The following is a 23981-nucleotide window of genomic DNA, read 5'->3' on the forward strand; positions in this document are numbered from 1 at the left end:
ATAAACAAAGTATTTTCTATGCTGCTGCTATGCAGGTAGATGGAAATATGAGTTTTTTCTTTGCATTATTTTTGTTGAAATATCGATATACGACGTATGAATACGAAATATATTATTCAAAGAATTTTTAAATTTAAAAATAGAAAAAGTTAAACCATACTCGTGTTGGACATGTCCGAATCCAACATGCTTAAGTCTCGAGTAGTATAGGTATTTCATTAAATGTTTTGTTCATTTTCTCCCAGATGCTAAAGTACGGTTTGTTATTAGTATTAAGGGTAGAGTACAAATTATGAAAAGTATCCGGTGACCGAATAAGTCTTCAACTGGACATCTTCAATAGGCAGCCTGGCCTCGGGGAAGGGGCAATCAATCTCCTTCTGAGGCAACAAATTGCATGGAACAGGGGTCACTCGGTTGGTAACTCCCTGAACATCAGTGCAGTTCCATTGCAACTCCTTCGGCTTTTCAGTCAACTTTATATTGACATTCGAGATGCAAATATCGGTGAAAGGATCATTCTTGATCCCTTCCAATCTCGCTGAATATGTGACATTATCAGCCACAATGTCTTTGTAATTGATTCCTTTGATTATCGGGATTGCTTTCGGGTCGAATCCGGGGTCTGGATGCTGGCCGTAAGAGCCTATCATCCAGAACACATACTTCATTGTGCTTATTGTCATGTTTCTAACATAAATGTCTTTCACATAAGCTCCTCTTCCCACAGCAGATTGAGTATTGATTGCTGTGATGCTTTCGGCTCTTACATCTTCGATCCCGCCGGACATCTCACTTCCGAGAGCAATGGTGGCGCTGTCAGGAGATATGCAGGTGAACCTTCTAATCACTAAGTTCTTGGTGGGCATGTTGAACTTGATCCCGTATTCATCCCAACCACTTTTAACAGCTATGCAGTCATCACCTGAGACTACAAAACTGTCTTCAATTCTGGTGTTTGTGCACGAATCTGGAAAAAGAAAAAGGCACGAAATTAGCATTTAAAGGCTCATAACAAACGAGTTTAAAATTTTAACCTATAAAATGCAAACGCACCTGGGTCAATTCCATCTGTGTTAGGAGAATCAATGGGTGCAATAATGGTCAAGTGTTGGATAATTATATCGCTGCAATTTCGTATTCGAGTCACAATGGAGACGAAAATGTGCATAAAAAAGCAAAATTGGTTATAACTAAATGGAGACGGGATTGACCTGCTGTATATGGGATGAACGTTCCATGATGGGGAGTTAACCAATGTGAGGTTCGATATCTGGACCTGATTCGAATACATGACTTGTAACATCCTCCATGTCGGGTGAGTGATTAATTTGCAAAGTTTCAACATTTGGTGATTAAAGTAGAATAATTACATAGTTTAAAATGTATGGTTAGTAAATTTGAGATGGAAGTAAGGACCAATGGTCATTTGTAAGTAATTTTTAATTAAAAAAAAATGTTATGGGGTTATATGAGACCCACGTGTGACATTAGGTTCCAGAACCCTCCCATTTCTTCTCCATTCTTCCTTATTTTCTTCTCTTCCTTCTCTCAACGTGGAGCTTGCAAGTAAAGGTAAGAATCTGAACCTTGGTAGTTTCTTTGATTTTTAAGATTGGAAATGAAAGCTTGGATGTTATATAAGCTAAAGGAAAGTATATGACATTAAAACAACAAGATAAGTGTTTTAGAGAATGATTTGGAAAATGAATTTTTAGATGAAATTTTGATAGGAATGAGTTTTTGAAGTTTGAATAAGATTTTTGACTTGTCAAGAAGCTAACTAAGAAGTATGAGGTGTTAGAATTCAAATTAGAACATATTGGAATTTGGGTTGGATTCTTAAATTCTACATGGAGAATTAGATTTCTAAGTTTTAGAGGTATTTAATGGATAATAATTAGTTAAAGTAAGTGTATGAAAGCTAAGAGTAGTAAAGAGAGTGAAATATGTATGTTTGAGCTGAAATGGGATGATTTCCGAGCTCAAATTAGGATTTTCGGGCTAGGGGAATCGGTACCCATTCAAGGGGAACCGATACCCCTTCAACGAATATGATTTCCAGAATGCTAGAGGGGAATCGATACCCCCAGGGGGGAACCGATACCCCTCATCGTATATGAAATTCCAGAATGCTAGAGGGAATCGATACCCCCAGGGGGGAACCGATTCCCCCATGAGAAAAAAGAAAGAAAGAAAAGAAAGCAAGACTAAGCTATAAATTCTTTAAATTAGTAAGCTATTAAAGCTTAATTTCAAGACATAGACATCTGATGATCATCTTGAAAATTATGTTTATGTAGATACCGAGCCTACTCGAGTTCGGGAACAATCTACAAGTAGAATCGATCGAGGAAAAGGCAAAGAAGTATAGGTGAGTGCATATGCATAGCATGAATATAGTATTATATTCAGTTCTAGACTTGTGATAAGTCTAGATTCCATATTTTGACATATGATCACATTCCATATTATGATACATGACATGAATTTATATTAAATGTATTACATGACATGAATTCATATGATATGTATTGCATGACATGAATATGCAGAAAAGTTATATGAGCTATGTGATAAGGTATGTAAATGATATGACTATGTGATAAAGGTATGGAAATAATATGACTACGTGATATGAACTACGGGAAATGTATAAGCCCATGTTATGTAGATGAGAACTATATGTATAGTTGGCATGCCAAGGGTAGAGGGTATACTCGGTTCTTTAGGACATATGTATATCCTTTGGAACCTGTGTGAAGTCTTGAAAGACACATACTTGATCCATAGTATATGTATATGATTCTTAAGGAATTCTATGTGGTCCTTATGGACATCATTATATGGCACTACGGTGCAATTCTACGGGCACTTCGGTGCAATTCTACGGGCACTTCGGTGCAATTCTACGGGGCACTTCGGTGCATTTATACGAGCTGTGGTGACAGCATAGTGCACAACCTCACATTACTCAAATACCTTAGGTTCTCAATATGCTATCATGGGCCAATAAACTTATTAATACAGATTCATGAATGTTACAGTCATACGCTTACAGGTATGGATATTGATGAAGTATACTACATTGATTAAGTACATGTTTGCATCTCATCTCATATGATCCTGACATTTTCATTACATTACATTGCCTTGTTATTATTATTGCCTCACTAAGTCGATGACTTAGCGTGTGAGTGTTTCACACGTAGGATCCGAGGAATTAGACGAGACAGGTGAAGCAGCTTGACAGTATTACTCCTGCAACCATCAGATCAGAAGCAACTTAATCAGTAGGTCATTTTGTGATGTAAATAGCAGTTGGCATGTAATTAAAGGGTTAAGTTGTGTATGCTCTGAATATTTTGGTAAACTTATATTTCAGTATGTATATTATTGTATTTTCTTAATACAAGTACAAATATTTTACTATTATTTATTAAGAGTTGTGTTTTAAAGTCAATGTAGTATCTCTGACTCATATCCGGGTCGGGTATGGGTTGGGGGTGTTACATTTAATGGTATCAGAGCTATGGTTTAGCCGATTCTAGGCATAACCAGAGTCTATGGAGTCTTTAAATGGAATACATGCCAACAAATAGTGAGAACTTCTGATCTGGTATAGTATGAGTATGTGTTTTGCTAATAGAACAATGTTTATTTTTATTAGATGTCCGGACATAATAGCTCCCGAAGTGAAGCGGAGAAGATAGGCTGCTGAAAGCAGTAATTCACCTGCCCTGGCCAGGCAAGGTGAAGAACAGGCATCTCAAGGAGTGCCTGTACAAGATCAAGATACGTTCTTCAGAACGTTAGACGCTATTCTGACGCGTCTTCAACCTCCTGTTCCACTAACTCCACAAATTAATGTAGCAAAAGAGTTGAGAAGTTTAGGAGCTCCCGAATTTAAGGAGAAGCTGAGGAAGGTCCGGTGTCAGCGGATCTTTGGTTGAATGATTTGAAAATCATGTTAGATGGTCTCCACTGTTCCGAAGTGGAGAAATTAGATGGAGCTGTGTCTTTATTAAGGGGTCAGGCGAGGATATGGTGGACGAATGTCACCATGAGGATGTCAACCGACCAGTTGACTTGGTCTTTGTTTTTAGAAGAATTTAAAAACAAGTATATTGGAGATCAGTTTATCCGACAAATGAAGCAGGAATTTATGAATTTGAAGCAGATGAGCCGCTCTGTGTATGAGTACGAATGTGAGTTTAATAAGCTGAGCAGGTTTGCAGCTGAACTTGTGCCTACTGAAAAAGATGCTTGCGAGTGGTTCGTGGAGGGCTTGCGCCCTAGACTTAAAGAAATGTTGATAGTATTAAACTTGTCCTCGTTCCAGGAGGTGATCAATCGTGCAAAAGCTCTTGAAAGGGCTCAGAATGAAAGATTCGGGGACTCAAGGGTTCAGACATCAAAGAGGACGACTACTTATTCTGGTTCAACACCAACAAAAAGGGGAAGAGACTCAGGATTTCGATCACAAACTAGATCAGAATCAGTTGCATCGTCTACTAGGGGAGCAAGTCAGGCAAGAACTAGACAGACGCAGTCAGTGGAATCCGGTGCTGGGAGATTTACTCCGGGTCAAAGGAAACAGTGTGAGCACTGCGGGAAAAACCATTATGGGATTGTCGTATGGCTGCTGGGACTTGTTTTCGATGCGGAGAGGCCGGACATTTTGTCCGGGATTATCCCTTGATTGTTGGTGAGCCGGCACCATCTGGAAGAGCTGGTTCTTTCTCACAAAGAGGACGAGGAAGAGGCAGAGGAAGGAACCCGTCTGAATTCTCTGCTCAACCTGAAGTTCGATCCACTGCTCGAGTGTACAACCTAAAGACAAGTGAAGACCGTGATGACCCTGATATTATAGCAGGTACTTTTCAGTTGTATGATAAATTAGTATTGGTACTGATTGATCCGGGTTCTAATTATTCTTATATTACAAGTAAGTTAGTAAAGGAGTTGGGGATTCCCTTAGAAGCTACAAGTAATGAGATTATAGTAACAACTCCGTTAGGCCATAGTGCCCGGGTGAATAAAGTCTGTAAGGGGTGTCCCATAAAGGTTCAGGGAATTGAATTCCCTGCTAATCTGATGGAATTACCCTTTGACGAGTTTGAAGTGATTCTGGGAATGGATTGGTTGTTCCGTTATTATGGAGATGTTAGTTGCAGATTGAAAAAGGTAACTCTGAAAAGTCCAGAAGGAACAGAGATAAGTGTGAGCAGTGAAAAGTTTAATCCTTTAGCAAATGTAATATCAGTGATGTCTGCCAAGAAATTATTGCTACAAGGATGTCAGGGTTTCCTTGCAAATGTGATTGATTCAAGAGCTCAAGAGAAAAGGTTAGAGGAAATTCCAAGAGTTCGAGAGTTCCCTGATGTTTTTCCTGCTGAATTGCCATGATTACCTCCGGATAGAGAGGTAGAATTCCAAATTGAAATAATGCCGGGAACAGCTCCGATTGCAATGGCACCTTATCGAATGGCTCCGAAAGAATTGCAAGAGTTAAAGAATCAATTACAAGAATTGCTAGAGAAGGGATTTATCCAACCAAGTGTATCGCCTTGGGAGCTCCGGTGTTATTTGTTAAAAGAAGGATGGATCAATGCGCCTTTGCATTGACTATCGACAGCTCAATAAGGTGACCATCAAGAACAAGTATCCTCTTCCGCGCATTGATGATTTGTTTGATCAACTAAAAGGAGCTTCGGTATTTTCGAAGATCGATCTACGTTCGGGTTATCATCAATTGAAGATCCAGGAGAAAGATATTCCGAAGACAGCTTTCAGAACGAGATATGGTCATTATGAATTCATATTAATGCCATTCGGAGTAACGAATGCACCTGCTGCTTTTATGGATCTCATGAACAGGATTTTTCAGCCCTATCTGGACCAGTTTGTTGTTGTCTTTATTGATGACATACTGGTATACTCGAAATCCCATGAAGAGCATAGCACACATTTGAGGATCGTCTTGCAAATTTTAAGAGATAAAAAGTTGTATGCCAAATTGTCCAAATGTGAGTTCTGGTTAAAGGAAGTAATTTTCCTGGGGCATGTGATCTCGGCAGTTGGGATTAGAGTAGACCCTCAGAAAGTTAAAGCTATAATGGATTGGGAAGTTCCTAAGAATGTGTCTGAAGTTCGGAGTTTTCTTGGACTTGCCGGTTACTATCGAAGATTCGTTAAGAATTTTTCGATGATTGTGCTGCCTCTAACAAAGCTAATGAGAAAGAATGTACCATTTATTTGGACTTCTGAATGTCAAGAAAGTTTCGAAGCTTTAAAGAGAATTCTGACGGAAACTCCGATATTGGTTCAACCAGAATCTGGCAAGAATTTTGTAGTATACAGTGACGCATCCCATAACGGGTTGGGTGTGTATTAATGCAAGAAGGAAAAGTGGTAGCGTACGCATCGAGACAGTTGAAACCACATGAAAGGAATTACCCCACTCATGATCTAGAAATGGCTGCTGTAGTATTCGCTCTCAGGATTTGGCGTCATTATCTTTATGGGGAGCGTTGTTACTTATATACTGATCATAAGAGCCTGAAGTACCTGATGACTCAAAAAGAATTAAATTTGAGGCAACGTAGATGGGTAGAGTTCTTAAAGGATTATGATGATAATTGACTATCATCCCGGAAAGGCTAATGTGGTAGCAGATGCTCTGAGTAGAAAGACGTTTGCAGCTTTACGAGTTATGGATGCAAGATTATCTTTAACGGGAGACGATGGTCTTTGTGCAGAATTAACCCTTAGACCAGCATGGTTGGAACGAATAGGAGAATTGCAATGTAAAGATGAAGTGTGTTTGAAAATAATTGAGCAAGTAAAGAACAAAGAGATTAAAGACTTTGAGATTAAGTCAGATGGAAATCTATATTGTAAAGGAAGAATTGTAATACCCGACAATGACGACTTGAAGAAGGAGATATTAACAGAGGCTCATTGCAGTCCGTTAACGATGCACCGGTGGAACCAAGATGTATATGGATTTGAAGGATCGATTTTGGTGGTCAGGGATGAAGCGAAGCATCACAGAATTTGTGTCTAAGTGTTTGATATGTCAACAAGTCAAAGCCGAGCATCAAGTTCCATCAGGATTATTGCAACCGCTTTTCATTCCTCAATGGAAGTGGGAAAATGTTACGATGGATTTTGTTTCGGGGTTACCCTTGACCCCGAACAAAAGAGAATCAATCTGGGTAATTGTTGATCGATTAACTAAGTCAGCGCATTTCCTCCCGGTTAGAACAGATTTCTCTATGGAAAAGTATGCAGAGCTGTATATTAGAGAAGTTATTAGATTGCATGGAGTACCTGTTTCCATAGTCTCTGATCGGGACCCTCGATTCACTTCTAGATTCTGGAAATCTTTGCATGGAGCGTTGGGGACTCGTTTAAACTTTAGTACGGCTTTTCATCCTCAGACTGATGGGCAATCAGAGAGAACTATTCAGATATTGGAAGATATGTTGAGAGCGTGCGTAATGGAATTTAAAGGATCATGGGAAAAGTATTTACCGCTGGCAGAGTTCGCTTACAACAATAGTTATCAGTCTAGTATAAAGATGGCCCCCTATGAAGCATTATATGGAAGAAAATGTCGTACTCCATTAAATTGGTATGAACTCAAAGACCGAAGTGTTCTTGGTCCGGATTTAATTCAAGATGTAGAATAGAAAGTTCGAGAAATTCAGTATAACCTCAAAGTGGCCTCTGATCGGCAAAAGTCCTATTCTGATCTTAAAAGGAAAGAAATTGAATTTCAAGTTGGAGATAAAGTGTTTTTAAAAGTGTCTCCATGGAAGAAGGTGTTGAGATTTGGTCGGAAAGGAAAATTGAGTCCTCGGTTTATTGGACCATATGAGATTGTAAAGAGAGTAGGACCTGTAGCATATCAGCTAACTTTACCACCTGAGATGGAAAAGATACATGATGTTTTTCACGTTTCAATGCTTCGAAGATATAGATCTGACCCTTCTCATATCGTGACACCAGAAGAGATTGAGGTTCGTCCTGACTTGACTTATGAGGAAGAACCGATTCAAATTTTAGCACATGAAGTTAAGCAATTGAGGAACAAGATTATTCCTTTGGTCAAAGTATTGTGGAGAAATCACAAAGTAGAAGAAGCAACATGGGAGCGTGAAGAAGATATGCGACATCAATACCCACATTTGTTTGTGCAATGAAAATTCGAGGACGAATTTTCTTAAGGGGGAGAGATTTGTAACATCCTCCATGTCGGGTGAGTGATTAATTTGCAAAGTTTCAACATTTGGTGATTAAAGTAGAATAATTACATAGTTTAAAATGTATGGTTAGTAAATTTGAGATGGAAGTAAGGACCAAATGGTCATTTGTAAGTAATTTTTAATTAAAAATAAAATGTTATGGGGTTATATGAGACCCACGTGTGACATTAGGTTCCAGAACCCTCCCATTTCTTCTCCCTTCTTCCTTATTTTCTTCTCTTCCTTCTCTCAACGTGGAGCTTGCAAGTAAAGGTAAGAATCTGAACCTTGGTAGTTTCTTTGATTTTTAAGATTGGAAATGAAAGCTTGGATGTTATATAAGCTAAAGGAAAGCTTATATGACATTAAAACAACAAGATAAGTGTTTTAGAGAATGATTGGAAAATGAATTTTAGATGAAATTTTGATAGGAATGAGTTTTTGAAGGTTGAATAAGATTTTTGACTTGTCAAGAAGCTAACTAAGAAGTATGAGGTGTTAGAATTCAAATTAGAACATATTGGAATTTGGGTTGGATTCTTAAATTCTACATGGAGAATTAGATTTCTAAGTTTTAGAGGTATTTAATGGATAATAATTAGTTAAAGTAAGTGTATGAAAGCTAAGAGTAGTAAAGAGAGTGAAATATGTATGTTTGAGCTGAAATGGGATGATTTCCGAGCTCAAATTAGGATTTTCGGGCTAGGGGAATCGGTACCCATTCAAGGGGAACCGATACCCCTTCAACGAATATGATTTCCAGAATGCTAGAGGGGAATCGATACCCCAGGGGAACCGATACCCCCTCATCGTATATGAAATTCCAGAATGCTAGAGGGGAATCGATACCCCCAGGGGGGAACCGATTCCCCCATGAGAAAAAAAGAAAGAAAGAAAAGAAAGCAAGACTAAGCTATAAATTCTTTAAATTAGTAAGCTATTAAAGCTTAATTTCAAGACATAGACATCTGATGATCATCTTGAAAATTATGTTTATGTAGATACCGAGCCTACTCGAGTTTGGGAACAATCTACAAGTAGAATTGATCGAGGAAAAGGCAAAGAAGTATAGGTGAGTGCATATGCATAGCATGAATATAGTATTATATTCAGTTCTAGACTTGTGATAAGTCTAGATTCCATATTTTGACATATGATCACATTCCATATTATGATACATGACATGAATTTATATTAAATGTATTACATGACATGAATTCATATGATATGTATTGCATGACATGAATATGCAGAAAAGTTATATGAGCTATGTGATAAAGGTATGTAAATGATATGACTATGTGATAAAGGTATGGAAATAATATGACTACGTGATATGAACTACGGGAAATGTATAAGCCCATGTTATGTAGATGAGAACTATAGGTATAGTTGGCATGCCAAGGGTAGAGGGTATACTCGGTTCTTTAGGACATATGTATATCCTTTGGAACCTGTGTGAAGTCTTGAAAGACACATACTTGATCCATAGTATATGTATATGATTCTTAAGGAATTCTATGTGGTCCTTATGGACATCATTATATGGCACTACGGTGCAATTCTACGGGCACTTCGGTGCAATTCTACGGGCACTTCGGTGCAATTCTACGGGGCACTTCGGTGCATTTATATGAGCTGTGGTGACAGCATAGTGCACAACCTCACATTACTCAAATACCTTAGGTTCTCAATATGCTATCATGGGCCAATAAACTTATTAATACAGATTCATGAATGTTACAGTCATACGCTTACAGGTATGGATATTAATGAAGTATACTACATTGATTAAGTACATGTTTGCATCTCATCTCATATGATCCTGACATTTTCATTACATTATATTGCCTTGTTATTATTATTGCCTCACTAAGTCGATGACTTAGCGTGTGAGTGTTTTACACGTAGGATCCGAGGAATTAGACGAGACAGGTGAAGCAGCTTGACAGTATTACTCCTGCAACCATCAGATCAGAAGCAACTTAATCAGTAGGTCATTTTGTGATGTAAATAGCAGTTGGCATGTAATTAAAGGGTTAAGTTGTGTATGCTCTGAATATTTTGGTAAACTTATATTTCAGTATGTATATTATTGTATTTTCTTAATACAAGTACAATATTTTACTATTATTTATTAAGAGTTGTGTTTTAAAGTCAATGTAGTATCTCTGACTCATATCCGGGTCGGGTATGGGTTGGGGGTGTTACATGACTTCGATCAAGTAGGGCCTGGTTAAATTTAATGTGCCCTCTTTGAACTTGTTCCACCAGTATGCACCTTGGCCATCAATTGTGCCGTTGTTACCTTAACTTGCAAGTCAAAAACAAAACAATCATTTTTCTAAACTCGAACTTATAACAAAATAGTCACTCTCCATTACCAGCCCGTAGCCTAGCGGAAGATGGTGAGTCTTGGTTTCGAGTTTACCTAGCCTAGTAACGGAAGATGGTGAGTCTTGGTTTCGAGTTTACCCGTAATGACAACATCGGTGAGGTTGGTGCCAAAAATAAGACTGCTGAACCTTCCACCGGCAGCGTCTCTTCCCCTACCGTAAGAAGGCAGAACTGGAAGATGATGCCACTCCGATTCATCCTGTTTATCATGAAAAAACATTCATGCTCACGATGTTACTTTTAAACAAGAAAAAGCTTTACATAGTTTCAAGTTTTATTTATAAATTAATCAGTTTTTTGCCAAATCTTATAGCATCAAAGATAAATCCATATTCAATGACTACCTGAGCTCCTAGAATAACTGCATCCTTATGGATGAAAAGAGTAAAATGACTGGTGAGATTAAAGCTCCCTGTTAGCCATTTCCCCGGCGGGACAACAAGCTGTGCACCGCCATCCGCCGCCAGCTGGCTGAGATTCACTATCGCGGCTTTGAACGCCTCCGTGTTGGAGGTTTTACCATCTCCGACTCCACCAAAATCGGTTAAAACCGTGTTGTGTTTCCGATAATTAAGTGTAGAATCAAAATAGAGTAAAAACTCTAATTGATCGAGAGAAAAAAACTCTCTTTAGAATAATCTCACAAAATTGCTAAAGGGAAGAACTCTTAAGAAAGCTTTCAAATGCTTATAATTAAGCTTTGATTGTTGAATGATAAAATTCAAATACAAGTAGGGTATTTATAGGTTACAAGAAACAATCTAAACCACTCATTAAAATAAACACTAAATAATCTAAACCATTGAAATTAAAACATGAGAAAAATACTTAATTTTCACCTAACTAAATTGATGTAAGCAATGACATCAAAACTAAATTGATGTAAGCAATGACATCAAATTAATTTAGGTGTGAACATATAGGCTAATATTGAATTTTCAACACTCCCCCTCAATGTTAGCCTCCATTCTTTGAATCACGCCATGCTGACGACGGAAATGTTCAAACTTTCCAACACTCAAGCTTTTTGTAAACAAGTCAGCAATTTGCTCATCTGTCTTGATTTGCCTCATCTCAATCTCTTCTTGCAAAACTTTTTCCCTAACAAAGTGGTAATGTACTTCCACATGTTTAGTTCTTGCATGAAAGACAGGATTCTCCGCCAGCCGAATTGCCGATTGGTTGTCACAATACAACGGAATTGCATAATCTACTGGTTGATGTAGATTATTCATCAACTGTATCAACCATGTACTCTCTTGAGCTGCCATTGCTGCTGCTCGATACTCAGCTTCAGTGGTTGACAATGATACTGTTGGTTGTCTTTTGCTACACCAAGAAATTGTTCCGGAGCCAAGCTTAAACACATACCCAGTTGTTGATCTCCTGGTGTCATGATCTCATGCATAATCAGCATCACAATAACCAACTAACTTGCAGTCTTCACCTTTCTTGTACAAAAGACCATAGTCAATTGTATTCTTCACATATCTCAGTATTCGTCGAACTGCTTCCAAATGAGGCTTCTTTGGATTTTGCATATACCGACTCATCACACCAACTGCATAAGAAATGTCAGGTCGGGTCAATGTTAAGTAGATCAGACTACCTACCAATTGTCGATACATTGTTGCATCTTCCAAATCTTTTCCTTCATGTGCACACATTTTGATATTTGGTTCCATTGGCGTTGAAGTTGACTTGCATTCGAGCATTCCAAACCTCTTCAGCAAATCTTTAGCATATTTCTGTTGACATAGAAATATTCCTTCGTGTGTACGATCAACCTCTAGACCAAGGAAGTGCTTAAGTTGTCCAAGTTCCTTCATCTGGAAACTAACTGATAAATTCTCCTTCGTCTGAAGAATTTCTGCCTCATCATCACCGGTTATGATTAAGTCATCCACGTACCCTAGCACGATAGCTAGCTTACCTTCATTGGCTTTGACAAACAAGCTAGAATCTGCAGGTGTTACTGAATAACCACTTTTCGTTAGAAATTCAGCAATCTTACCATACCACGCCCTAGGTGCTTGTTTCAACCCGTAGAGTGCTTTTCGCAGCTTACACACATATTCAGGATGAGCTTGACTCTGAAAACCCATTGGTTGGGTCATGTAGATTTCTCGATCTAGCTCTCCATGAAGAAAAGCATTCTTCACATCCATCTGCCACAAGTTCCAATCTTTGTTGGCTGCAAGTGCAAGTAAGACTCGTACGGTTGTAAGTTTCGCCACTGGACTAAATGTTTCATCATAGTCTAATCCATACTGTTGAGAGAAACCACGAGCTACCAATCGCGCTTTGTACCTCTCGATTGACCCATCTGGACGGCGCTTTATCTTGTAAACCCATTTGCAAGATATGGGTTTCACATCTTTTATCTTTGGTACAATATCCCAAGTTTGATTTTGCTGAAGTGCATCGATCTCTTCTTTCATAGCTGTCATCCACTCAGAACTCTTCGATGCTTCTTCGAACGTCTCAGGCTCTGTTGCTTCTTCAATTATGGCTGCATTGGCATATTTGGGATTTGGCCTTCGTATTCTTGTTGACCTTCGAAGTTGAGATTGTGGAATTGATTCTTCTGTTTCACTAGGCCCACCTTCTTCGTTTGGTTGTTGATACACGCCAATTTGCCACGGATTCTGAGTCATTCTTTGTTCGACATCATCGCCATTTGGATCTTCTGATTCATCTGAACTTGTTTGAAGTTGAACATCATGCTCCCCCATCTTTTGTTGTAGTTTGTCTCCAAATTCTCTCGAATCTGGCAACACCTCCTTCTCTGAGGACCACCAAGAAGATGCTTCATCAAATACCACATTTCGTGACGTGTAGCATCTTCCACTAATTGGATCACAACATTTCCACCCTTTTCTCTGGCTGTCATATCCCACAAAGATACATCTAACATCTTTCTTGTCAAATTTGCTCCGTAAATGATCAGAAACAAACACATAACATACACATCCAAATACTCGAAAGTAGCTAACTGTAGGTTTTTATGTTCCATAGTTTCTCAAAGGGTGAAACAAATCCTAACCTTGGTTGAGGAAGTCTGTTGATCACAAAGGCTGCAGTCCTCATTGCTTCAGCCCAAAACCTTCCAGATACGTTCTTTGCATGTAGCATACTTCGACAAATTTCTGCAAGATGCCGGTTTTTTCTTTCCGCTACACCATTCTGTTGTGGCGTGTTGGCACAAGTGTACTGATGACGTATTCGGCATTCCCTTAGGTATTGAGAGAACTCATTTGATCTATATTCTCCTCCGTTGTCTGTGCGCAAGCAGCATATCTTCTTTCCCACTTCTCCTTCAGCTGAGTCTCTGAACTCTTTAAACTTTGAGAAAGTATCAGATTTTTCTTTCATAAAGAAAACCCACACATACCTGGAGAAGTCATCAATGAATGTTACCATGTACCGCATACCGCTAATTGACTGTTGCTTAACCGGTCCGAACACATCAGAGTGAACCAACTCCAAAGGTTCTTTTGCTTTAAACTTCGACTCGTCATATGGTAATTGGTGTGCTTTACCATACTGGCATCCCGCACAGACCGTGTCTGTTCTCACGTTTAGTTGAGGAAGCCCCTTAAGCATCGACTTTTTCACCATCACACTTAGCTTGGAATAGCTAACGTGACCTAACCGCATGTGCCATAGATCTGATGTCTCATTTTTCCTTGTCCTGTCTACATATGCAGACTCTACTGGCATCACGTAAATTGATTCCAAACGTCGTCCCTCCATTGTTGGTGTTTCTGTGATTTTGACGTCACGATAAACCTTCACGTCTTGGGGACCAAATAAGACATAATGGCCTGATGATGTTAGTTGAGCCACAGATAGCAAATTTTTCTTCATTCCTGGGACATGGTAAACATCTTGGAGTTGCATCTGGTTAGTATTATATCGAGGAGTAACTATTGTCTTACCGATGTGAGTTATCGGTAACCTTGAGTTGTCAGCTGTCACCACCACACGACCTCCATTGTACTCAGACAGGTTTTGTAACTTCTGTTTGTCACCCGTCATATGATTTGAGCAGCCAGAATCTACGATCCAATCATTCTTGTAGTCAATCCGTTCTGGTGTTGTTACCGTGAGAACTAATTCTTCTTCCTCTGTAGCAAATAACGCTTCAGCATCCCAGCCATCTTCACTATTCTCCTTCGAACAAGAAGTAGCAGTATTACTTTCAACAGGCTTTTTCTTGGTCCAACAGTCTTTTTCCATGTGGCCCAACTTCCCACAATTGTAACACTTGCCATCGAACTTTCTACTATTACCGCGATTCTTGGAAGCTCCCCCTGAATGAGGGCCTCCCTTTCCTTGGTAATTTTTCACCTTGTCACCATCCTTTTTAGATCCATTGCCAGTATACCGCTGAAAAGTGCCTCTGCTTTTGCTGGTGTAGAGCGCTTCCTCTTCACCCTTCAGCGAGACTCCTCCCATTTGCTTGGCCATGGCTTCTTGACCTGCAAGCAAATTTTCGAACTCAACAAGCGATGGTTGTGTCGGCCATCCCTGTACAGCGGCAACAAACCCTCGATATTCGGGTCTCAAACCATGGACAATTATTCTTTTTATCCTAGCTTCCCCAATAGCAGCTGTCGGATCTAATTCTGAAATTTCACGGCATATCGACTTCACCTTGTGAAAGTATTGGGCAACCGCCATGTCGCGTTGCGCCATTGATAGAAGTTCATTCTCAAGAAGTTGCAATTTTGTATCGTTCCTCTTTGAAAAGAGTGTAACAAAAGTGTCCCATGCTTCCTTTGGTGTTTTAGCATCCCGAATGTGCTCCAACATTTCTTCTTCAATTGTGGTCTTTAAAGCAAACATTGCTTTGCCTGCTTTAATTTTCCACTTTCGCAAGATTCCATTGGCATCTTCTATCGCCGGTTGTGTAACTTCACCACCACCGACAACCTCCCAAAGGTCTTGACCTTGTAAGTATGACTCCATACATGTTGCCCACGTGTTGTAGTTTTTGTTGTTGAGCTTCTTGATTCCTCCAACTACTTGAAGATCACCCATCTTAACGGCAAGGCTTTGACTACACCGAACAAGCTTGAGTAACAAACGTGCAGAGTACTAAATTACTCTAAACACAAAGAAGCTCCACAAGGTTTGTAATAACCTCGACAATAACTCAAGAAATATTTTCTGATGTGGAAGATCAGTTAAAAACTGCAGCCACAGAGCATACTCAGAATTTCAAGAGATCTTTAAAACGTGGCTCGGATACCAATTGTAGAATCAAAATAGAGTAAAAACTCTAATTGATCGAGAGAAAAAAAAACTCTCTTTAGAATAATCTCACAAAATTGCTAAAGGGAAGAACTCTTAAGAAAGCTTTCAAATGCTTATAATTAAGCTTTGATTGTTGAATGATAAAACTCAAATACAAGTAGGGTATTTATAGGTTACAAGAAACAATCTAAACCACTCATTAAAATAAACACTAAATAATCTAAACCATTGAAATTAAAACATGAGAAAAATACTTAATTTTCACCTAACTAAATTGATGTAAGCAATGACATCAAAACTAAATTGATGTAAGCAATGACATCAAATTAATTTAGGTGTGAACATATAGGCTAATATTGAATTTTCAACATTAAGCGCCGGAAACTCGAGCGTTGTCGCATGCTCGACGGCTCGAAATCCCGCAACGCTCGAACTCAATAATTCAAATAACAAAATGGCTAAGACCAACATCTCGATCACCTAAAACAACAAGCCAACATGCTTAGCAGTTCATCGTTAAGAAAAATAACAACAATTCGAGAGAATTATAATACGAAAGTATAAATCTCAGTCGAACATGTTGAGAATAAGATATTCGACGAGGAATTTTCTCGAGAAAATAAAAAGAACAGAAAATATTACATGGGATTTCCTCGAGAACTCCATAGCTGGAAACAATTGAGATACACATGTGCTGAAATAGAACTTATTTAGAGAATGTTTTACTATGAAGCAGCTTGTATATGGTAAGCGTAATCGCGAATGAGATATTGGTTTAATGGCATAAATATGAGGATTAATTAAACATCATTAAAGAAAAAACCAAAGGTTTTTAAATTATGTAACGGTAATGGAAAAATTATACATAAATTTATTATTATTTAATTCATTAATAATATATATTTTTTTAACAATTTTTCCCCAGATAAAGGGAAAGAGAAATTTCACTCATAATAGATATTGAACTTACAAACCTAATAGAATGAAGATGTGTCAAATAAAAGCTTTTAACCACATGATTTAGAGATTATTAAATAATAATATATGAAATTATAAGTTAGTTATCGATTGAATATTAATTCAATAATATATATATAAGATTTTATAATATGATATTAGAGCTTGATACTATTATTATAGTTTATGTCCATAAGAGCATAGTTTTTATATGCAATTATTCGAGAGTATTATGATCTAGATGTTGTTGTAAGATTCGTAGAATGTTTGATTAATATATTTATCGGAAAAAAATATTTTTGTAAACTGTATGAACTAAACGATTTTAATAGTTAAAGAAAGAGTTGTTATTTCTAGAAGTTCCGAGTTCGAACACTGGCGATTGCAAAATATTTGAATGTTGTTTATCAATAGTTGAGTTTTTAGAATACATACTATCACTTGTAAATTAATAAAAAAAATATTATCTATAATTAATTGATGAATTAAGTGTAAGTTATAACATTAATTTTATGGACCCTTGTAAAAGAACAATTATTTTCCTTCAAGTGATGTTTCTCACTACAAAAGAAAATAATAAGTATTATTTTACTTCGATAAGGTTATGTGGAAACTTACATACTTGAGTGTTTTCTATCACACAAGAAAATAATATTCTATCATCCTTGTTCTCTCTGCTTCCCTTTTTAAAGTTTATAGCAGTCCCCTGCTCTACCCTCTCTCTCTCTCTCTTACTGGATTATATTGACTAAATTTAATGATCGGTGTTAGTGTTCAACTAGATGAAGCATGAACTCAGATTGTCTTAAAACATTTATTATAACATACAACATTCTATGAAGGATATGATCTTGTTCGTATTTGAAACACTGTTTTCACCTAAGCAGAAAGTTGGAACTTATTCTTTACATTACAGTTAGCTCCTTAGACTTGAGTTACATCGAGGCAGCTGGGTTCTTGGTTGTGCCAAGATTTCCATCGTAACTGCATTTTAACACATCTGCTTTTCTCACTACTCGAGGCCCAACTGGCACCTTTCCAGCTTTCGGACGAATGTCCTGCACACATTGTCTCTTTAAAACTTTATTTCATGCAAGTCGAGTTTATGAGGCCTGAAATTCAAGAATGATACCTGGTCGAAGATAGAAGTTGGAATTGCAAGAGTTGCAACGGCGTTTGGTGCGTCTACGATCCCGGATATCCGTCCTTCACAAGGGCAGCAGGATAGCAGAAGGTAAATCTGATGATCACCATTGTTTCGTATGGATCAGCAAAAGTCTTAATTTCTTTAAGGCTCAATGGTGAGGCAACATACCTGTTCCTTCGAGTACCCGAACTTGGAGAGGTAGTCAATGGCGTTGAGTACCGCGCGTTTGTATGCAACACTTGCATCAAGGAAATGTTGCCTACCACTCTCATCCACACTTATTCCTTCGAAAACTAACCATTCCGAGAATCTCGGTTCAACCGGTCCAATCTCAAAGATAGGATTTACATGAAGAAGGGTTGGTCCCATTGGCGTGAGGTACTCTTTCATTCCACCTCTTATGATTTCGCACCTATTAAACCACACTCCAATTATTTAAACAACTGAATACATGCATCAGCCTCAGAATTATTGCTGATTTTAGTCTAAATTATTGGAGATGGAGCTAAACAACTTACTTAAGCTCCAGATAGCCACTCATCTCAATTGCTCCGCAGAATGAGACTTCGCCGTCACCTTGAGAAAAATGCATGTCACCTGTGCTAAGGTTAGCTCCTTCAACAAAGACAGGTAGATATACTTTTGAACCTCTACTGAGGTTTTTGATGTCACAATTTCCACCATTCTCTCTTCCTGGAATAGTCCTCGCTGCCTCGTTAGCGATCTTTTCCCATTCGGCAGTCCCCTTTTTGATCTACAAATGTCCATTTGTAGATTACATGTCATCATATTGTCATTCTATAGTTGGAGATTACATGTTCTGATCAAGGAAGCTGATGTAAAACTACCTTCCCTAAATGGCATCCTTTGGTGGATGGAAGATTTGCCAATGGTCGTGTATGCAAAACTTCACTTAGTTTTAGGGACTTATGACCACTCTCTTCTACTTCTCTTTCCCTGTCATTCCATATATTCAGAAGTTCCATCGATGGCGCCGTTCCGATTATTCCCGGATGAGTCAACCCCGGAAATCTCACCCCTGCAATTTGTAATAACAATAGAAATGAAGGGAAAGTGTCTGAAAAGCTTACAACTAGTGGGAACGGATCGAAACTTCACCCGGTATATGAGGAGAGTAGGCAAAAATTCCTTCAAATACCAAATAGCTTTCGTTGCACATGGGAAATGATCAGTCAAAAACCCTCCACCATTTTCCCTGTCGAAAGTAGCCGTATAACCCCATTCATCACCAGGCAAAGGACCCAAATTACATATTTCCACTGCAAGAAGATCACCGGGCATGGCAGGTATGCCGTCCTTGTCTTCAACTCTTATAGGCCCACTCAGATAATGAGTCTGTGCATCATTTATAATATTTCTATCATATAACCAGCTGGTTCAAGATGGTTTATCTAACTTAAAATTAAGATACGATTAAGGCTATAAACTTACAGTGGAGGGATCCATAAGTTTAACATCAGTTGCAGAATCATCATCTTTAATGGCACCTCCGGTAAAGTCTACCATCTCTACTCTAAAAACCTCACTGACCTTAACATGTGTAACCGGAGGGATGTCGGGGTGCCAACGATTGTGAAGAGGTAGAGGTTGTTCCCATGGCTTCTTCTTCAAGTCTATTGGCACCGCTAGTTTTGGTGCTGGAGGAGCCATGGATAAGATGCAGGACAAGACAGAGAGAGTGTTGAGATATTGTGCTAGTCTCTTAAGTTTGACTCTTAGCTACTACTTATCGACTGATTGGTATTATTAGTATATTATTAGGGTAAATTACATAAAATGTAACTTTAAGTTATATCGATTTTATTTTTAAACTTTTAATTGTTTTAATTTTAGTGTTAAATTTTGATTTAGTATTTAATACAAACACTAGATCGTTAAATCTTCAATGAAGTTGTCATTTTTTTCTAAAAACTTTATTTTATGTATCAATTTTATCATTAAACTTTAATTTACATACCAATTTGGTCATTGTCGTTGTTGTCGATTAATCTCGTCAATAACCATGCATGTCAAGAATAATACCAAAATGTTTGTAGTTCACTCTTATTTGTTTTTCTCATATTGGTATCAATGAAAATTACTCTATTTCGATAAAAATATATCTAAAGTTTCGATGTTCTAATTTTCTTATCTCCTTCGACGATCGTGTAATGAAAAAAAAAATTGAGGTATATTGTTCGCCTTCTTGAAAGAATTCTTCTCACCGTTCAAATTTTCAAACAAACGCCTACAAGTCCTCAAATTTTAGAAAACATCTAATCCGAAGCCTTTGGATGGATTCTCATCAATTTTTTGTGGGTTTCGTGGAAAACTGATTCGATGAGAAGAGATATGAGTGAAATGTAAATGTTTTGGTATGGATATTACCACGAATGAAAACTAATGAGAGGTGATGATTGACCCGGCCATGATAAAATTAATACACAAACTAAAATTCAATGTCTTAAATTGTAGCATTTTAAAATTTAGTGACAAAATTAATACACAAACTAAATTTCATGTCAACACCAAACTAACACATCGGCTAGGTGTTGATAGTTTAAAGGTTCAATGTTTACTTTAAATTTAAAATCAACGTTCAGTGTTATACCGTCTAAACTTCGATAGCATATGATATAATTATTCTTATATATTATTATTATTTATATGTCAAAAATATTGACAAAATTCAAATTGATAAAAATATTGATATCTTGAAATGAGACAATTTGACATTAAAGATTATATCATGTTCATTGGTCTATATTTGAGGAACATTCTATTAAGGCTATGACTTTGTCCGTGTTTAAAACATTGTTTCCAGCTAATCCATAAGTTGGAGTTTATCCTTTACATCACGGCTGTTAATCCATAGTTGTTTCCATTTGCTTAAAGCCCCACTAGGCATAGATAATGTAAAAACCCTAAATTACGGTTTCTTTCTCTTAGTTTCGTAGGCTTAAAGTTACATCAAGGCAGCTGAATTCTTCGTTGTGGGAAGACTTCCATCGTAACTGCATCTTAACACATCGGGTTTTCTCACTAGCCGAGGCCCGACGGGCACCTTTCCTGCTTTCAGACGAATGTCCTGCACATCGGCCTTTTCTTTAAAACTTATATCATGAAATTCAAGTTTACGAGGCCTGAAAATCAAGAATGATGTTATGTGTTAATTTTCGGGTGAACGATACCTGGTCGAAGATAGCAGTTGGAATTGCAAGAGTTGCGACGGCGTTTGGTGAGTCTACGATCCCAGATATCCGTCCTTCGCAACGGCATCACGATAGCAGAAGGTAAATCTGATGATCACCATTGCTTCGTATGGATCAGTGATGGCTTAACCATAGGTGATTTGTTCGAGTAGAGGCTCGATATCTAGGGATCAACCTACCTGTTCTTTCGAGTATCCAAACTTGGAGAGGTAGTCGATTGCATTGAGTACTGCACATTTGTATGCAACACTAGCGTCAAGAAAATGTTGCTTTCCACTCTCATCCACACTTATTCCCGCAAACACCAACCATTCGGAGAATCTCGGTTCTACTGGTCCGATCTCAAAGATAGGATTTACATGAAGCAGGGTTGGTCCCATTGGAGTGAGGTACTCTTTCATTCCACCTCTTATGATTTCGCACCTATTAAAAACCACACACCAATTACTTAAACAACTGAATACATGCAACAGCCAGAGAGCTATTGCAGAGTTTAGTCTAAATTATTGTAGAAGCTAAATAACTCACTTAAGCTCCAGATAACCACTCATCTCAATTGCTCCGTAAAACGAGACTTCACCGTCACCTTGAGAAAAATGCATGTCACCTGTGCTAAGGTTATCTCAACGAAGACAGGAAGAAATATTTTTGAACCTCTGCTGAGGTTTTTGATGTCACAATTTCCACCATTCTCTCTCTCCGGAATAGTCCTCGTCGCCTCGTTAGCGATCTTTTCCCATTCGGTAGTCCCCTTTTTGATCTACAAATGTGCATTTCTATATTACAGGTCATCATATTATCATTCTATGGTTGGAGATTACATGTTCTGAACAAGAAAACTAATGTAAACAACCTTCCCTAAATGGCAGCCTTTGGTGGATGGAAGATTTGCCAATGGTCGCGTATACAAAACTTCACATAGTTTAGGGACTTATGTCCGTTCTCTTCTACTTCTCTTCTCTTTCATTCCATTTATTCAGAAGTTCCACCGACGGTGCCGTTCCGATTATTCCCGGAGAGTCAACCCCCGAAATCTCACCCCTGCAATTTGTAGATAACAGAAATGAAGGAAAGTGTTTGAAAAGCTTATAACTAGTGGGAACGGATCGAAACTTCATCCGGTATATGAGGAGAGTAAGCATAAATCCCTTCGAAAAACCAAATAGCTTTTGTTGCACATGGGAAATGATCGGTCAAAATCCCTCCACCATTTTCCCTGTCGAAAGTAGCCGTATAACCCCACTCATCACCAGGCAAAGGACTCAAATTACATATTTCCACAGGCATGGCAGGTATGCCATCCTTGTCTTCAACTCTTATAGTCCCACTCATATAATGATTCTGTGTATCATTAATATGTCATTTTGATCATATAACAGGCTAGTTCAAAGATGATTTATGGGACATAAAAATTAAAGATCATACATGATTGTTTACTTACAGTGGAGAGGTCTAAGAATTTGACATCGGTTGCAGAATCATCGTCTTTAATGGCACCTCCAGTCCAGTCTAATGAGCTCACCGGCCTTAACATGGTGACCGGAGGGATGTCGGGGTGCCAACGATTGTGAAGAAGTAGGGGTTGTTCCCATGGCTTCTTCAAGTCAATTGGCACACTAGTCTTGGTGTTGGAGGAGTCCATGGATAAGGCGCAGGACACAACGGAGAGATCGAGATATTTGGTTCGTATTAGGGTCGGTTCACTACCAAGTGATATCACTTTTGCCAAATGTCAATTCTTAGGCACTTTTAAAAGTGTCAATGGAGTTTTAATTCATCGATACAAATAAAAGCAGTGACGACGGTCCATTTTAATTGTCTTTTTTTTAATTCCACCGGTATCTAATTGATTTTTTTTTGGATAAGTAGATTTTATTATCCAGAGGAAAAGTAATTACAAAAATCGTCTCAAAAGGGAGTATAAACAATAATTACAACAAAATAATGATTAGTCTAAACCCCATTTACAACAAATGTTATAGTTAATCGGATAATTTCAGTTGACATTTTTTCCACTAAGCTTGATTCGGACAAGTTTTTGATAGGTGACAGAAGTTGTGTAGCCTCCCTAGTTCTTTGCTGGAAAATTCTATTTCTCTCCTCCCAGATCGCATAGATGAAGGAAGTCCATACTATTTTCAGTAGGGTGGAGATTAAAGATTTACCCCTCCATTCAACACAAGCCCATTCAATCATTGTTTCCCAAGATATTTGGGGTTTACGCAAGTGAGTCAAGTTTAAGGTAGAGTTCCACAGAGTTTTAGCAAAGCTATAATCTGCAAAAAGATGGTTCCTAGACTCAAAAGCCTCATTGCATAGGACACATTAAACATCATTAAGAATTCCCATCCTTGACAGTCTATCCCGAGTTGGGAGTATGTATAGGATTACCATCCAAGCTATCATACTAAACTTAGGAATATGCATAGGGAACCATATGATTATATGCCAAGTCACCTTACTCTTTCTATCTCTGATTGCTTCCCAAATATCTTTAGTGTAAATTGTTCGAGCATTCAAAATTGGGAGAGCAGCAGTCTCAGCTTCAGAAGTTTTTAGTACACCAACTGTGTGCATTGCTTTCATCCATGTCATGGAAGTCATTATTCTTGAGAACATAGCAGTGCAACCAAGCCACCCAAAGGGATTCTTCTCCTGACAGAGTATTTCGAATTAACTGAATCATGCAAGCAATATTCCAGGATTTTAAGATCTTCAGACTTAGGCCACTTTCTGATTTAGGACAGCAAATAC

At 38.1% G+C, this 23981-nt stretch overlaps 1 protein-coding gene and 2 pseudogenes across 1 annotated transcript; all 3 read right to left on the reverse strand.

The window, feature by feature from the left end:
• Positions 1-246: 246 nt before the first annotated feature.
• LOC120186053 (probable polygalacturonase) lies at positions 247-16577 on the reverse strand. The gene is made up of 9 exons (XM_039190103.1): positions 16554-16577; positions 16279-16391; positions 10994-11216; positions 10728-10848; positions 10469-10560; position 5193; positions 1215-1296; positions 1057-1127; positions 247-970 (listed from the first exon to the last, which is right to left on the reverse strand). Exons 1-9 carry the CDS (start codon positions 16575-16577, stop codon positions 291-293), a joined length of 1407 nt encoding a protein of 468 aa, XP_039046034.1. The 3' UTR covers positions 247-290.
• Positions 16578-17708: 1131 nt separating this feature from the next.
• Positions 17709-19740, reverse strand: LOC120186065 (annotated as a pseudogene).
• A 1072-nt stretch (positions 19741-20812) lies between these two features.
• Positions 20813-22869, reverse strand: LOC120186066 (annotated as a pseudogene).
• Between the last annotated feature and the right edge of the window lie 1112 nt (positions 22870-23981).

This window comes from Hibiscus syriacus, unplaced genomic scaffold (genome assembly GCF_006381635.1).
Source record: "Hibiscus syriacus cultivar Baekdansim isolate YM2019G1 unplaced genomic scaffold, ASM638163v2 tig00113157_pilon, whole genome shotgun sequence".
Classification (NCBI taxonomy): domain Eukaryota; kingdom Viridiplantae; phylum Streptophyta; class Magnoliopsida; order Malvales; family Malvaceae; genus Hibiscus; species Hibiscus syriacus.